At 53.2% G+C, this 17,266-nt stretch overlaps 1 protein-coding gene across 25 annotated transcripts in view; it reads left to right on the forward strand.

Annotated features, from left to right (window-relative positions):
* WNK2 (WNK lysine deficient protein kinase 2) overlaps nucleotides 1-17,266 on the forward strand; it is a 141,778-nt gene that overhangs the window by 38,682 nt on the left and 85,830 nt on the right. For all 25 annotated transcript variants that reach the window (XM_024252714.3, XM_054520235.2, XM_054520241.2 and 22 more), the window contains exons 3-6: nucleotides 7,341-7,513; nucleotides 8,536-8,756; nucleotides 12,474-12,631; nucleotides 15,899-15,987. In XM_024252714.3, the coding sequence (XP_024108482.3) occupies nucleotides 7,341-7,513; nucleotides 8,536-8,756; nucleotides 12,474-12,631; nucleotides 15,899-15,987 (641 nt within the window). The remainder of the gene's footprint in view (nucleotides 1-7,340; nucleotides 7,514-8,535; nucleotides 8,757-12,473; nucleotides 12,632-15,898; nucleotides 15,988-17,266) is intronic.

Below are 17,266 nucleotides of genomic sequence, written 5' to 3' on the forward strand. Positions count from 1 at the left end.
TAATTCCTCCCTCCCTTTTTAAATAAAATAGTATGATTTACAAAAGCAACCAGGGGCCAGATATTCAAGTTCAGATTTCTGCCTCAGAGAATTGTAAATTTCTTGGAGCCCTTGACAAAGAAGACTGAATGTGGGAAGAGTCCAGTGCCACCTACTCACCCCCAACTGAGCACCTCCTTCCCTGGCTGCACTCATCCAGATGGAGGGCAGCATCTGGGACAGGTCACTGGCGTCAGGGTCCCTTTTCTGCAAACAACTCTGGGGGCACATCAGCCTCCGTCTGTGACTCCTCACACTCCTTGGCCACTTTTATTTGGTGGTGTCAGGAAAAATGTTCATCTTTATAGTGATGTTCTTTTTTTTTGAGACAGAGTTTCACTCTTGTTGCCTAGGCTGGAGTGCAATGGTGCGATCTCGGCTCACTACAACCTCCACCTCCCAGGTTCAAGCGATTCTCCTGCCTCAGCCTCCCGAGTAGCTGGGATTACAGGCGCCTGCCACCACGCCTGGCTAATTTTGTATTTTTAATAGAGATGAGGTTTCACCACATTGGCCAGGCTGGTCTCGAACTCCTGACCTCAGGTGATCTGCCTGCGTCGGCCTTCCAATGTGCTGGGATTACCAGTGTGAGCCACCGTGCCCAGCCGTGATGTTCTTTTTAAAATCATGAATTAGAAAAAACACACACTGGCTCACCTGTCAATGCGATTGTGTATTTTGTTGTTCAAGATGAGGTTAAAGAGGGAACTTGGATTTAAAGGAAGTGAGTTTGTTTTAAGATCAGCAGAGAATGTTGGAGGCAGCAGGTGGAAGAGCTCTGTCAGGCCTCCCCTTCGCTGGTCGGTGGCGGGTGCCTGGTGTTGACATCAAAATGGCTCCACTGAGCCCACTGACCACTCACTGCAGAGCAGGCCCAGTGCCTGCCTCTTGTCCAAGTGGCGCCCCGTTGCCTGGCCCTGTAGTGACTTAAACCACTCACTGCTCAAACATCATGCCTGCACAGAGGCCACTTCCTCCAGGGACCTCAGACCTGCCTATGCCTTAGGTGGGGTGGGGGATACCCTCTTCCCCAGGCTGCCTGAAACTGGAGCTTTTCCTCGGGGGCAGGGGTGCCCTGACTGGTAATTTTTGGCACAGTGTGTAGTTGCATATTTATTGGTTTTCTCATCTGTTGGCTGCGTTCCCATGGGATTGTGAACAGCCCTTTCCGCGCACCCAGAGCCTCCGTGACTATCTGAGCAACTCCAGACAGAGCATGGGGGATGGTGTGGCTTACTCTGCACCAGCCATTCCTGCGCACTTGCCAAACCCTGTCCTCCTGGAACCAGACCCAGACCCTCTCTCCACTTTGTGGTGAAAGGGCAGGCAGGAGCCTGCTGGCCCCCAGCTTAGGTCGACTGGTTCACATCTTCCGGACCTGGGAGGAGCAGGGAGGCTCTTCCCACCAGGAGGGCGTGGAGTGTGTGGGGATGCCGGGCCTCCTGGAGCAGTGGGGACACCCTCCCGGGGGTGGAGGGGACAGAGAGGGACACATATATGGTGGAAGTCTCATGCTGTCTTCCCAGTGTGTCCTTGTGGATATCATGGCTTTTGGGTGTGAGCACTTAAGTGACAGGGAGATGAGTCCTTGGTTAGGCCTGAGCTCTACCAGAGACCTGATGCCCTCCCATCCTGCACCTGGGGCCTCTGTCCTGGGCCAGTTCTCTGTGCGTGGGACTGTTGTGGACAGAGATGCTCCAGGCTTCCTTTGGTTTTGATTTACGGCCCCATGGAACTGGAGTGAGGCCCTGCAGCAGGCTTATCTTTCGGGGCTCGGCCTTGCTGGTTCTGGGCACTCTCCTCTGCCCGAGTGTGTGTGGGGCCCACCTCCTGGTGGGACCCAGTTCTGCCCCTTCAAGGGGTTGGATTTTGGGGTCCTGCCTAGCTGAAAGGAGGATGCCACGGAATCCCAAGTGTGCCCCTAGTAGGTCTGACATCTCTAACCGTTGCCCACTGGGGACTGCTCTGGCAGAGCAGGTGGCCCTGAAGTGTCATAGGAGGGGGCTGCCTGCAGACACCCTGCCATGTTCAGGGCAGGAACCTCTGATGCTCTCAGTCAACACCGAAGGCAACCCCTGGTGTGTTTCCCAGGTGTCCTGGGGGTGCTGGGAAGGCCCGTTGGGACCAAGAATCTTGTGACCACCCTGGCTGTGTGACTCGTGCAGCCCTTGAGGGGCTTTGCTGCCTGGCTTGGAGGGTGCTGTCCTGCCTTGCCTGTGTGTGACCCACAAGACCTTTTTCCTAGAGCAAATAAGAGCTGGCATTGTCCCAGAATGCCTCAAATCTTTTGTCGTCTGATTGATTTTCACCACTATGAGGGAACAAGAGCCATGAATTTGCATAGCATTAGAGACTTGGTAGGAGGAAGACTGGTGCTGATTGACTTTACCCTCCAGTGTCTGGGAGGGAGGGGTATCACGTTGAGTGAGCAGCCAGGAGCCCCCCGCCTCTGACTCAACACCAAACCTTTAAGCACCGTTTGAGTCTGGCAGGATTTGGAAATCACTTAGGGATCAGGTGCATTCTTCCTGCCCTGGCTTGTTGACTGTGAGCCTTCCTAGTAGGTTAATGAATGAATTCAGTCCCCAGATGTTCATGGAGTTGCTCCTGTAATGCAGGCCAACCCGAGGTCAGCAAACAGGTGATGAGGATGTGGACAGGCTCTGTGGGGGCAGCATACCCTGTAGGTGGGCTCTGGGCAGGGCTCAGAGGGGGACACAACTAACCGACTGTTAAAGTACCAAGCAGGCTGGGCATGGTGGCTCACACCTGTAATGCCAGCACTTTTGGGAGGCCAAGGCAGGAGGATCTGTTGAGCCCAGGAGTTCAAGATCAGCCTGGGCAACATAGTGAGACCACCATCTCTAAAAAAATAAAACTAGCCAGTGTGGTAGCATGTGCCTGTAGTCCCTGCTACTCAAGAGGCTGAAGTGGGAGGGTCACCTGAGCCCAGGAAATTGAGGCTGCAGTGAGCTATGATCACACCACGGCACTCCAGCCCAGGTGACAGCCCTGTCTCCCCTACCATAAAAATTACCAAGCAATGTGTCACATTGATTAAAATAGTCGTGTGGTGTAGAATATAAAATGAGATCCTCTTCCCTTCCAAGCCCACCTTTAAGAGGCACCATTGTTAACCATTTCTGACTTTCGTGTCTTAAATATATCAACTTCAGTAGGTAAGTGCTGTTAAAAATGAAGACTGTAGTGCATGCAGGGTACGCCCCCCTACTTCCCGTTTTTTCTTAGTCATTTAGAATGTGAACATTTTGCTCTGAAACTACAATGAAATCTTTTACACGTTACTGTTGGTGCTAAAATACTGGCAAAAATAACTTGTGCTATAAATGATCCTGTGAGTTTCCTCTAGAATTAAGGACTAGGCGCACAGAAAGGGAATTGTAAACTGACATGCTGTTTCCCAGAGAAGGCTTCCTGGGCGAACTGGCCTAGCTGAGCACTGCCATCTCCTCTCCAGCTTCCTTCACCCCCAGGGACCTCGAGGGTCACCCTGGGTGCATATCTTTCTGTTGTGTTGTGTTGTGTTATGTTGTATTGTGTGTTGTGGAAACATTTCTTCCAGTAACTTGTTCCACCTAGACTGCATGGGAAGTTAACTTTCAGCTCCTGCATGTCTGAAAATGAGTCTGGACCGCCTGGCTTGGTGTCCGTTTGACGGCGTATAGAATTCTGAGTTAGCACTTTGAGGACACTGTCCCCGCCACCTGCGCCCAGTGTCTCTGATTAGACTCGCCACCCACCTGGGCCGTTCCTTTGCAGATAGGACTTGCTCGGGGTTCTGACATTACACTAGAACAGCCTGGAGGTGGGCTGTTCATTTACTCTGACCTGGCCTTGGTGGGCCATTTTATTCTAAATCGTTCTCCTTCCAGCTCAGGGAAATGCTATTCTACTATCTGTTTATACTTCATGGTGTCTGTTCTTAGAACCCTTTTGACATAGTTTGACTTCCAGGCAGTTCTTCCATGTCTCTTAATGTTTCTCTTCTATTTTGTTTCTTCTACTTCTCTCATTTGGTCTTTGGATTTTTTTCCTTTTTTTTTTTTTTTTTTACATATGAAAAATTGAAGGGTAATTTACATATAATGAAACACACAGAACTAAAGTGTGCAAGTTGAGCTCTGACAAATGCACATAGAGGTGGAGCCCACGTGCTCTGTTATGATGTGGAACATTTCTCCATCACCCCCCACCCCAAGATCTCTTGGCTCCCACTTCTACCCACCCCAGAGGTAACCATTATTCTGATGGCATCCCCCAGATATTAGTTTGTCTTTTCCAGAGTTTCACGTGAAGATGGGGGTCCTACCAGACATATTCTTTTGTTTGGCTTCTTTTGTTCAGTCCGATGCTTTTGACCTTCACCTGTGCTGCTGAGAGACAGGAGCGTGCTCCTTTTTGCTGCTGAGCCATGGTCCCATTTGGATGGGTGCAGCACAGTTCATTCACCTGGCCCCAAACGTTTTCGTGGTTTCCAGGTGGGGCTGTGATGAATTATGCTGCTTCCAATATCCAAGTCCATTTTTTATGGACCTGTGTTTTCCTTTCTCCCAGATGGATCCCGGGAGGGGAGTGGCTGGATACAGAGCAGGTGTGAACCCTGCCAAGCCTTCCTCTGAGGGCTGCACCACCTGAACTCCTGGTAGCCGTGTGCCAGGTGGGGCCCACTGTTCCCCAGCCTCCCAGCAGCTGGAAGTATCCACCTTTTTTTTTTTTTTTTTGAGACAAGAGTCTCACTCTTGCCCAGGCTGGAGTGCAGTGGCACAATCTCGGCTCACTGCAAGCTCCGCCTCCTGGGTTCATGCCATTCTCCTACCTCAGCCTCCCAAGTAGCTGGGACTACAGGCGCCCGCCACCACGCCTGGGTAATTTTTTGTATTTTTAGTAGAGACGGGGTTCACCGTGTTAGCCAGGATGGTCTCGATCTCCTGACCTCGTGATCCACCCGCCTTGGCCTCCCACAGTGCTGGGATTACAGGTGTGAGCCACTGCACTCGGCTGTATCCATCTTTTAATTTAGCCCTTCTGGTGGGTGTGGGATGTATCTCAGTGTGGTCTTTGTTGGCATTTTCCCAGCGACTGATGATGCTCAGCCTCTTTCCGTATGCTGTTGGCCATTTCTGTGTCTTTGGTGAAGTATCTGTTCATGTGTTTATTATTAAATTACAGGAGTTCTCTATACATTTTGGATCTGAGTCCTTTGTCAGATGTATGTATTGAGAATAGTTTTTCCCAGTTTGTGACTTGACTTAAATAAATAACCATTTTTTTGGAGATGGGGTCCTGCTGTGTTACCCAGGCTGGTCTTGAGCTTCTGGGCTCCAGCTATCCTCTGCCTCAGCCTCTCGAGTAGCTGGGACTACAGGCATGAGCCATCGCACCTGGCTTAAAGAATCGTTTTTGATGAGTAGAACATGTTTCCATTTTATTGTCTGGATTAAACCTGAACTTTTTTGTACTTAATGTTTCATTGGATTATGGAATATCTTATTTCTAAAACACTGAGCTTGTTAGTAAGGGCAGTCCCCATCCCTGTGATAATTTGCAAGAGCTCTTCCTCGAGTGTTCCTTTCTAAATAGAAGCTTGATTTTACTTACTTGTGTCAACTTCTTGAATCTTTATGGGAACATTAATTAGATTTTTTTGGGAGTTGCCGTTGGTCTCTGAATTATTTGTTTTCTAGGTTGGCCCCATCATGACAATGGCTTCTCTGGGTATTGCCTGGCCCTGTGGTGATAGTCACTGCACAGTCCCACACTGGAATGAAGGGGCCCATGAGGGTGTGTGCTGTGGGGAGGGGTCTGGCGGGTTGATGGAGGAAGAAGGTCTCATGGGCGCGGCCGCATTTGGGATGTAATTTTTTTTCCCAAGATGACCCTTGTCGCGATCCTGCCGCCCACTTCTCCTCTCTGCTTTGGAGTCTGGCTTGATGTTCTTTGGGCCTTTCCGGAAGGATCCAGAGGTCTTGGCTTGCATTTACTTTCACTCTGATCTCTCCCCTCATCTGTCCAGATTTACCTGCTTTCTGTCTGTTTAGAATTCCCCGGAATTTTGCTGTTCTGTGTTTAGTTATGTTTCTGGTTTCCTTCTGAAAATACATGTTTCTTTTCTGACATTCCCATGGGAATTGGTGCCACAGAGGCAGGCATTGCTTTGTGGGCTCATTGGACCAAGATGAGGAGGTGATCCTGGGGGCAGGACCTCAGGTGGAGGTGAGAAGGGCGTGGCACGTGTGCAGCAGGAGGAGAGGCCTTGGCTGGGCCTTTGGACATGGCTGTCACCTCGTGAGGGGAAGTTGGAAGCACATGGAGCCTTCAGGGCCATGCAGGCTCCCTGGATTTATTCTGAGCCCTCTGTGGAGAGAATCTATTGAAGTATTTGGGGGAAGGGAAAGGCCAGGATCCAGGGGGACTACAGTGAAGGATGAGGTGGGAGACAGGGTGGCGAGGGATGGGTGAGCTCAGACGGGGTGGTGGGAGTCAGAGAGGAGAGGTGGGGTTGGGCAGGCGGCAGGAGGGTGGCCAGTGCTGAGGGGTGTTTGAATGTGGTGCCTGGGGTTGGTGGTTCCCTTGTGGGATGGTGGGCAGAGCGGGCGTGTGGGGCATGCACCTGACCAGGGTTCCCGGGTGATGATGGTGGCATTTGTTTGCTGTTTTCTATTTAAACTTAGGTCAGTGATTGGTTCTGCTGGCTTGTGCAGACACAGTGGCCCAAGGGTCTGGGGAGATGTCTGCTGTGTCCTCCTGCACAGGAGGGCCTGGGCTGCCCTCTGGGCTTCTGACTGGTCAGTTTGGCTCTGCTGGGGCTTTTCTCTTCCCTCCATTCTCAGCTCTTATCTCAGTCACCTGTCCACGTCTCCTCTGTTCTAATCCACTGGGCCCTGAGCACTTCTTCTGAGTTGTGTATACGTTAGAAGTAAACTGATGATCCATTCTTTTCACAAACACACAGAAAGTGAGTGATTGTGGAGGACGCAAAGGCCTCAGAGGTGTATTTTTGGAAAAAGTAAGTGTGACTGTGTGGATTTGCGAGACCTCTTCGGCTTCCTAGGATGTCTTTTTGCTGAGGTCCCTTTTTGGGGGCTGTGTCCAGGGTTGTGGGGACTAAGGAGTCAGCAGTTGTGGTGCCAGTGTCTGCATGCCTTTCTGTCGTAACCGCTTAGCTGCCTGTGGGTATGGGAAGAGCTGGTCCTACTGCGTGGCGCTGCTGGGATGTGATGCCACTGTGTCCCCTTCTGTGTCCCATCTCTTGCCCACTTAGCATGTCTCTTGCCCTCTAGGACCGGAAGCTCACTAAGCTGGAGCGGCAGCGGTTCAAGGAAGAGGCTGAGATGCTGAAAGGCCTGCAGCACCCCAACATCGTGCGCTTCTACGACTTCTGGGAGTCTAGCGCCAAGGGCAAGCGGTGCATTGTGCTGGTGACCGAGCTGATGACCTCAGGGACGCTGAAGACGTAAGCTCTGCTTCCTGAGGGCTGGGGCGGGTCCTGGCCTGTGTGCAGGGCCACCATAGCTGGGGGTGAGGTCTTGGGCTGCTGGGGTGGTCCTGGCTGCTGCCTGTGGGAGGCTGTCTCCTCTTTCCTCTCCTGCATGGGATGCCAGGAGGTGGTTTACTTCCCAGGGAGATGGTTGATCTGTCTATGGTGTCTGGGCCTTGTTTCTGGCTGGGGTTCTGTTTCTGCCTGGGAGCCAGCCCAGCACATCCTCAGGCTCAGGACACAGGCTGGGTGGGGTGCACAGTGGGGACTGTGGGATTCTGAGGACGTGGAGGTGGTTAGTGAGGGCTGGGGAGTGGGGAGTGGGGTGGCCACGGCAGCCTGTTGCTGCTCACTAAGGTCCCAGTCTGTACTGTGGGGATGAGGGCTCCCTACCTGGTGCTGTATCCTGGGTCCATCTGAACCACTGGACCCTGCAGCCTTGGGCAGGGCCTCAGTGCCCCTCAGCCGGGCAGTTTCCCTCATAGGTGGATGCGCTGCAAGAGGAGAGCCCTTTTCTCAGCTTCACCTACACACCTCCTCCCAGGGCACAGCTCAGGGCAGGCCACACAGGTGGCCAGTGGCAGAGAGAGCCCCAGCTGGTTCCTGTGGTTCTGACAGGCCCTGGCCTTTCATAACCCTCATCCCCTCACCTGAGCATCTGCTGGCTGGTCCTCCGTCCTGCCTTGGGCAACTTGCAAGTCAGCCTGGCACCATCTCCCAGTGAGGTCAAGATGGAGCTTAGTATGAGCTTTAGTAGCCAGGTCCTTGGCATCAGGGGAGCAAGAGGGTTGTGAGCCCACCCAGCTGCCTGCTCGGGGGCCTGGCTCCAGGGCGGAACTGTCCGGCCCTCCCGTCTCACCTTCACTACCTGTCACAGGTATGTGCCGTGTGCACGGGAATGGACTTCGTACCAGGCCTGAGCAGTGTTAGGCGGGGGCTTTGCTAGGGGGCCGCTGCCGGCGAGCTGCTTGGTGAGCTGTGCCCGTGAACCCCTGCAGGTACCTGAAGCGGTTCAAGGTGATGAAGCCCAAGGTTCTCCGCAGCTGGTGCCGGCAGATCCTGAAGGGCCTGCTGTTCCTGCACACGAGGACGCCACCCATCATCCACCGAGACCTGAAATGCGACAATATTTTTATCACCGGACCAACTGGGTCTGTGAAGATTGGCGACTTGGGCCTGGCCACTCTCAAAAGAGCGTCATTTGCCAAAAGTGTGATAGGTAAACCTGCTTCTCCTTCCCAGGCCCTTGGAGCCCATGAGAAGCTGGGCAGCATTGAGTGCTGGCGAGCATCCAGTTTTGTTCAGACCTGGTGCAGGAGACCCAGTGGGAGGAGCATCTGGGTTGCGGGAGCCTCGGGCCGGGGTGTGTGGGCTACCCCGCCAAGCCTTTTGTAGCTCAGCTGGAGGGTCTGCCCACTCGTTGGATTCCCAGGCCACTTGGGCTGGGACAGCTGACTTGGCTGCCTCCCTCCCCTGCTGACCCTGCCTTGTCCAACTCTGGCCCCAGATGGTCTTTGTGTTTCCCTCCGTGGCTGTGGCTTGGGTGCCAGCTCTGATTGTCTAGCAGGGGAGGTGGGCCGGGTGCTGATGCTCGTGGTGTGTGTGGGCACTGTGGGCACTCGGGAGAGGGAAGCTGCCCTGACCACAGAGGAACTTGGGAGGTTTGTGGCCAGTGACGCTGGGGCTCTCAGTGGGCAGGGAGGTGCCACCTGGGCTGTGAGGCCCAAGGAAGTGAGAACTTGGAGTATCTGGGGAATCCACATACCTGCGGGGTGGGACACAGAGCAGGCGTTGTTCATGGGATAGGAGCAGGGTGCCGAGGAATTAATTCAGTTTGTTGGGCATTTCAGGCCTCAGTGCAGATGCCCTCCTGTGAGAAGCCTTCCCAGCCTTCTTTTGGGGCGAGATGCCATCGCCCCTAGGGGCAGCTGGCCTGGAGCTTCTTTGCAGAGACCGGAGTCTGGGTTGTGCCATGTACCTGGCCCCAGGTGTGCTCCTGGCACAGTGGGTGTGAAGTGTCCACTGGTCCTGGGTGGGGGCCTCCACAGGCTTTGAAAAGAATGCTTGAGTGGCTGTGGAGCAGCTGTTTCTGGGGCCAGGATGATGGGAAAGCTGCAACATGTGCAGGACAAGCAGCATGGGTCGGGGCTCAGGAAGCCCAGATGGGACCTGATCGGATCAGATTGGGAGAGGCTCCCCCATGTTAATGAAGACCCAGAGTGCCCCCAATGTGACGGCAGGACAGTGAGCAGTCGATCTTGGGGCTTTGTGAATTCTTAGTTCTGCTGCATGTTTGGGGACAGAACTTGGCAGGTGTGGGGGAAATGAGACGCCAGAGCTGCTTTGGTTTGGGAAGTGTGTTCAGAATGTGACATCTGGGGCAAGGTGGCTGCCCGGGGGTGGCCCTGTGGACACAAAGCCTCTGGCATTCTGGGGGAGCTGAGTGGTGGAGTGTAGGGGCTGACCCAGGGTTCAGTTTCCCCATCTGTGAAATGGGTATATAGGTGAGGGTCTCCACTCCTTCCTGGTGGGGCTGAGAGCAGGGGCCCAGGACCGTGGAGAGCCCATGCCCAGGGCTTTGAGCTCTGCACATTTTCTGGGCAGATTTTGCAAATTTGGCTTCAGAAGTGGTAGGAACCCAGGTCTCAAACCCCAGGCACAGTCGGGTGGCAGAAGGGAGGCTTGGGATCTCCTACTCAGGAGCGAACACTCCTGGAGGAAGAAGCACAGCCCACTGTGAAGCGGCAGCCCCGGCAGAGCCCCTCGGCTTCCTCTGGCTGGGCGGCTCTTTGCCCTCTTGGAAACGAGGTTTCGAGTTGCTGGATCAGGTTGAGATGAAGGCCAGGTGTTTCCAGCAGGCACGGTGGGGAGACCTTGTGACCTGCATGGTTGCCCAGCTCTGTGGGCTGTCCCTCGTCACCCCAGCTTTTGCTCAGCTGGAGTCCAGGAAGCTTTGGTTAGAGAGGCCACAACCAGGAGTGTCCTCAGCTGCTCAGGCTCCTAGAGAATGAGGCTGAAGCAGGAGAATTGCTTAAGCTCAGGGGTTCGAGGCTAGCCTAGGCAATGTAGTGAGACCCCCTGTCTCTACAAAAAAAAAAAAAAAAAAAAGGAAAGGGGAAGGAAGGAAAGAGAGAGAGAGAAAAAAAAGAAAGAAAAGAAAGAGAAAGAAAAAAAAATTAGCCTGGCATGGTGAACACCTGTGGTCCCAGCTACTTGAGAGGCTGAGGTGGGAGGATTGCTTGAGACTGGGAGGTCGAGGTTGCAGTGAGCTGTGTTCATGCCACTGCACTCGAGGCTGGGTGACAGAGCACGATCCTGTCTCAAAAAAAAAAAAAAAAAAAAAAAATTGCTAGTGCAGCAAATTTTCAGTATAATCGTGTGGTTAAAAAACCCAAAAGAATAAAAGTTCCCAGCGCCAGGCCCGTTCACTCAGCTCCTGTTGTTTCTCATGGGTTCTTCCAGAGTTCTGTGTGCCTAAGACTGAAATCTAAACCATATTCTTGTCCCAATTTTTATCCAAAATGTTAACTTTAAAAAAGAGTGGCCAGGCACGGTGACTCACACCTGTAATCCTAGCACTTTGGGAGGCCGAGGCGGGCGGATCATTTGAGGTCAGAAGTTTGAGAACAGCCTGACCAACATGGTGAAATCCCGTCTCTACTAAAAATATGAATAAATTAGCCGGGCATGGCGGCGGATGCCTGTAGTCCCAGCTACTTGGGAGGCTGAAGCAGGAGAATTGCTTGAACCTGGGAGATGGAGGTTGCAGTGAGCCAAGATTGCACCATTGCACTCCAGCCTGGGGGCAGAGTGAGCTTCCGTCTCAAAAAAAAAAAAAAAAAAAGTAACACATTTTAAATTGAAATGACGGGTAAGCAAAACATGTGCTTTTAAAACGCACTAATTAGTTAGCTTGAGCTTTTAAAAAGAAACTAGAACATTTTGAAGACCTTCCAAAGTCAACAAACATCCAGACGTTAAAAGCAGCTGTACTGAAGTCTCTAGTCCCCTTTCTTTGCATTCAGAGTGACAGACACGCAACCGGACTTATTTTAATAAAAAGGCCTTTACAGTTGCTGTATTATGAAAGCAAAAGCTTATTATAGAGAATAGAGAAACCCCAGACCAATATAAGTAAAAGAAAAATCAGCCCTCACCCCCTGCAGACATCATCTTGCCCTGGGAGTTTGGTTTTGCATAGGTGAGGCCAGCCAGCACGTCTAGCCTCATGCTCATTTTGCTCAGCCTATCATAACTTTGCCATGTCCTTCAAAATTCAGTGAAGACACTGTTTTTGCATCTCTTGTGTTTAAGAGCCACATATAGTTCCCATCTTAGCAACTCTGTGGTTCTGTCAGGTGGGTACCATTTTCTACCCCACCCCCATTCAGGGACACTGTCTTCAGTGATGCTGATTGTTGTACATGCTGCGTGACACTTGTAGGGGTGGGCTGAGTGTACCCAGCCTTTCCCAGCTTTGGGACATTTAGGGGTTTTGCGGCTTTAGGTAGCTCTGTAGCAACCCAAGTTCTTTCTGCTCCAGGGTGTCTGAACGTGGCTGCGGCCCAGCCTGTGGCAGGATCACAGTGTCCACAGGCGAGGGCGTGCTCAGGGTTTTGCCTCCTTCCAGGCTCGGACCCCGTCCCCTGGGAAGTCATAGTCTCCCAGCTTATGAGCAGGGGATGGCTCTGTCACTTGATTTCTAACCCTGGACTCCTGTGGTTCCAGGTGGAACTTTTGGAACCCTCTGTCTGTAAAGCACACCTGTGTCCCAAGTGAGGGGCAGGGCTGGCCCTGGGGTCCAGGTGTTCTGAGTGTGCCATGGGATGTGGAGGGGACATGGGGCTCTGGGCAGCCAAAGCTCCCGGGACACTGGCTCCAGCTCTTCCTGGGCCCATGGCCAGCTGACCGCTGTGTCTGTTGCTCCCGGGCACAGGTACTCCCGAGTTCATGGCGCCTGAGATGTACGAGGAGCACTACGACGAGTCCGTGGACGTCTATGCCTTTGGGATGTGCATGCTGGAGATGGCCACCTCCGAGTACCCCTACTCGGAGTGCCAGAACGCGGCCCAGATCTACCGCAAGGTCACCTGTGTGAGTCCACCTGGCCCCTTGGTTAATTAATAAGGACACAGAGGCCTTGGGCCGTGCCGTGGGCTGGGCTCCATGTGGCTCTGTAAAGCCATCCTGGCAGCTGTGTAAGGAGCTTGGCCATTTTACAGAGGGGGAAACTGAAGAGATTGGCCATTTTACAGAGAGGGAAACTGAGGCTTAGTAGCAGGGTGGTTACTCAAGGTCTCCTACCTGAAGGGATGGTGGTGCATGGGGCGCTGTGGGCAGTGCTTAGCCATGGAGGCTGTCGCTCTCACAGCAGGGATGGTGGGGAGACTGAGGCTCAGAGAGGCTGGAGCTTCACCATAGCCCCCTGCCTGGAGGCGTGCCTAGGCCACCCATCCCCAGTGCTCACACTCTGGGCCGCCCATGGCTGCCTGCTTTCCTATCTTCTTCATTTTGAAACACTGGTTTGATTTCTTTTACAGCTAAACCAGTCACCCCTACACCAACTGTGTCTCTAGGCAGTCGTCAGTGCCAGGCAGCTGGGAACATTAATCCCTGTTTTGCTGTCACTGTGATTTTTTTCTTTAATCAGACGGCTTCAGCTGCATAAACAGATCTGTCTTGTCCTCCCTCTGTGGTAGCCCCGCTGGGTGGAGGGAATGCAAACAGAACATCTGGAAATGGAATGGCCAGGCCAAGGCTTTCTGTGCCTGTTTTCTGCACCGTCCGTCTTGTTGTGAAGCCCAGGGGCCTGCAGAGCTGTTCCTGACACGTGGCGTCTGCACTGAGGGCCCAGGCTGCCCTGATCCCTGCAGTCCCTGCTGTCTCCACATGCCACCTGACTGGGTGGGGCCGCGCTGCCCCTCAGTGCTGCTCTTCGGGGCCATGGCTGCTTCTGCAGGTGCACCAGGGGCTGTGGTCCTCAGCAGCTGCGCAGCCTCACCCTGACCCATCCCTCCATCCTGAGCCCTCCTTGCAGATTACCTGCATTTCTGTCCCTTGGTTGTTGTAAATCATCGGTCACTTGGTTGTTCTGAGCCCCTCCTGTGTGCCCCTGAGGAAGTGGGAGGGCAGACAGAGTCCTTGACTCACCTGTGGGCCTGGGTCAGAAACTTCACAGGCAGGTGCACGGTTTTCCATGGGTACTGGAAGGAGTGTCGGGACCTGCTGGCTGTGTGCAGCGGCCCTCCAGGGAGGCAGGGATGGTCTGCAGCAGGAGGAAGTGGGGCGCTCTAGAGATTAAGAGCTCCATTTGCCAGGCCTTGGGGTGCTGATGTGGGATGGGAGGCCCCTGGGTTCACTGTGGAGGGTGGATGGTGGTCTGTCCCGAAGCCGTCCCAGGGGCTGGTGGTGCTCCTCGACCCTGGGGGTGTACACTACTGGGCAGAACCCTTAGGTTCTTCACTCCTGTGTCTGCCCCAGGCTGGGGGCTCCAGCACCCAGGGCAGGTGGGTATGCCTCCACCCTCCTCCCTGACCTTGGGAAAATTTATGCTTTATGTTCTCTATATTAAGAGTCAGGTGAAGCTTTTGAAGGCTAAATCGTGTTGAAGGAGAAAGAATGTGATAGTTGGTACCCTCATTGTGTTTAAAATTTTTTTAAATTAGTTGCTCATACACCGTCTTACTCCACTTCCAACACAAAACAACCTAGCAGATTGCAAGCAGCACCTGGCCCTGCCCTGCTGCTTCTGAGGTTCGAGTCCGGTTGCAGGGCTTGCCCTCTGCTCCCTTCATGCACAGCCATCGGCTGGGCGAGAAGCCACCGTCCCTCAGGCTCCCACCTGCACCCCCCCGCAACAAAGCCGCATGGTCTGGCCCTTGGCCAGCAGCAGTGACCACAAATAGTGCTCCTGTACCCTCAAGGAGGAGGTGTGGGGAGGAAGCCCAGGTGTGGTTGGAAAGGCCCGGCTATGTGGGAGGCATCCCATCCACCGCATCATGGCACCGCCTCTGCTAGCCTCCTGGCACAGAGGCCCTCGTGGCCCTACTTGGGAGGCTCGGTGAAGCTCTGATCAACACCTTTCCAGAGACTGACTGCTGCATTTGAGGTGTTAACCCCAGTATCAAATTCTGCAGCTGAGGTGGAGGTGTGCAGTGTGTTGTGGCCAGGGTGTTGGTGGCTTTGACATAAGTAGGGTGACCCAAGAAGGTTCTGAATGGTGGAGACCAGGCTCCTGGCTTCAAGCAGTGGGGAGGGGAGATTTGGAAGGGAATTGCAGCGGTTTCACAGAATTCTCCAATTTATTCCCGGCTCTGCTTTATCTTGCTTCCTCTATGGGCGTAGAGTTTCCATCAAAGTTGTGAAATTTTCAGCCATTATTTCTTCAAGTCTTTTTTTATGTCCCCTTATCCTTTTTGGGATTCCAGTTTTATGAATGTCACGTGGATATGTGACCTTGGTAGCATTTCAGATTCTGAAATGAGCAGAATAGAGCCTCAGTGACCATCTTTCTCTGCTGCATCACATCTTCAGGTTCACTCGTCTTTTTTCTGCAGTGTGTAATCTGCTGTCAGTCTGCTGCGATGAAGCGTTCAATTCAGATGGGCTTTTCATCTCGAGTTCTATTTGGTTCTGTTTTTATCTCTCATTTTTTATGTTCATTTTCCTTTACTACTTGTATGTATCTGTAAAGAGTTTTAACCTGCTTGTCTACAAGTTGCAGCCCCTCTCATTTGTAGGTTTCTTTCTGTTGGCTGGCTTTTCTGCAGAGTTGTGGGTCACATTTTCTTGCATCTCAGCATTTCTAGTAATTTTTGATTGGATGCTGTACATTGTACACATCCTGACCTGTGTGAACTCTGCGAATTGCCCTGCCTGCAGCTCCCTGTGGTTCTTCACCCGGCCCTGTGGCATTGACAATGCACAGGTGGTTTTGTGGTCTGGTCCTCAGCAAAGGCTGGAGGTGACCCAGGTGCAGATACTTGGGGCTCTTTTTTTTGGCTGTGTGTTCTCTTCTTTCTGGAACTCTGCCTGTGGCCTCCTCAGCCTTCCTGAACTCAGCTCTACGCCTCAACTCAGTGGGGCCGCAGGGCTCTGCTGGTTTACGGTGCCTTGTCTGGGAACTGCTCTGGGCAGTGAGCTGGGGCCATGGGGGATTATGTCCTTTTCTCCCAGAGCCCGCATTTGGCGCTGCCCTGTCATCCGTTTCACATATTTTGCCCAGTTTTCTAGTAGTTTGTGCAGGTTAAGTCCGATGCCCGTGTCCTGCCGTGGCTGGGAGTGGGAGTTCCTTCCATTGTGGTGGAGGCCTCGCCTTCCGGCAGCCGGTCGGGTCGGGTAACTCTGCTCTCTCCCTGTCAGGGTATCAAGCCGGCCAGCTTTGAGAAAGTGCACGATCCCGAAATCAAGGAGATTATTGGGGAGTGTATCTGCAAAAACAAGGAGGAAAGGTGAGTTCCCCTGAAGGGTTGGGTTCTGGGGTCCATCTCCAGCTGAACTCATTCCAGCTGGCATTGAGAGCTGTGTTCTTGATGAGGGGACTTCAAGACAGGCAGGCTCAGACCAGGGTGTCTGGGGCACGTTAGCAGGGGCTGGTGAGCATGTCGGCCCTGAGTGCGTGTGGGTGACACCAGGCCAGGTGGCCAGGCCCTCACGTCCTTGTTGGCCATCTGGGAACCCTCTCCTTGGCTTTGGGGACAGCCCCCTCCTTGGCTTTGGGGACAGTCCTGTCCTTGGCTGGCTGCTCCTCCAGACCCAGCCTGTGGCGTCTGAGCACCTGGGGCTTCTCTCCAGCCCCTCTGCTCTTCTCTGCATGATTCCCATGCCTTGAAGAACATCCGCACGCCGGGGGCTCTAGGCGTGGGCCTCCATTTGGAGCCCTGACGTGTATTTCATGGACTGGGTTGTTTGGCCCTTCTCAAAAACAGCAGTCCTGGAACCGCTCCACAAAGCCGGCTCCCCACCTCCAAGCAGGGCCTGTCCTTCCCTGTTGGTCAGGTGGAAGCCTGGGGGTACTTCCTCAGCCTTCCCTCCCCCTCACACTGGAGTACACCCACCATCTGACGTGACACCCCTCAGCAGTAAGCAGGGACGGATTGTGGATACTCAAAACTACACAGGTGACTCTGGAGCACACACAGAGGAAGCCAGGCCCCAAAGAGTGCGTGCTGTGTGGTTTCATTTATAGGGTAAAGGGGGTTATAGGTTAGTGGTTAGGGAGGCTTTTTTGGGTGGCCAAGCCCTGCAGAGCCCCAAAGTGGTCACCATGGCAACACCCTGTGGCCCGCCCTCCCGGATCCCTGCAAAGAGCCTTCGAGGCTGGGTCTGGCTGGGGCCGCCCAGTTCTGCAGGTCCTCACTCTCCTCCAGCTCACCCTCTGCCCTGCTCTCTGTCATCTGGCCGGCATCCTGAAGGAAGCCCCCTTGAAAAGGTCACTGCTTCATGGCACTGGGCGCAGGGAGCTCAGAGCGTGGGGGCTCTGCCTGTGTCCATTTTAGACCTACCCAGGATTAAACACTAAAATGTTTCAGTTGTGTCTTCTGACAATTGACAGCTGGCTAGCACATCCATAGGGGCTGTATTTGCATAATGGGAGGCCTAATGTTTTTCCAGATCCTCTTTTGTATCATTGAATCTTTTATGAGCATGTTTTTTTTTTTAATAATGAGGAGGAATAAAGGAAGTCTTAAAACACTATGTGTTAATAGTAAGACTGGATTCACTGAAATC

This window comes from Pongo abelii, chromosome 13 (assembly GCF_028885655.2).
Source record: "Pongo abelii isolate AG06213 chromosome 13, NHGRI_mPonAbe1-v2.0_pri, whole genome shotgun sequence".
Classification (NCBI taxonomy): Eukaryota; Metazoa; Chordata; class Mammalia; order Primates; family Hominidae; genus Pongo; species Pongo abelii.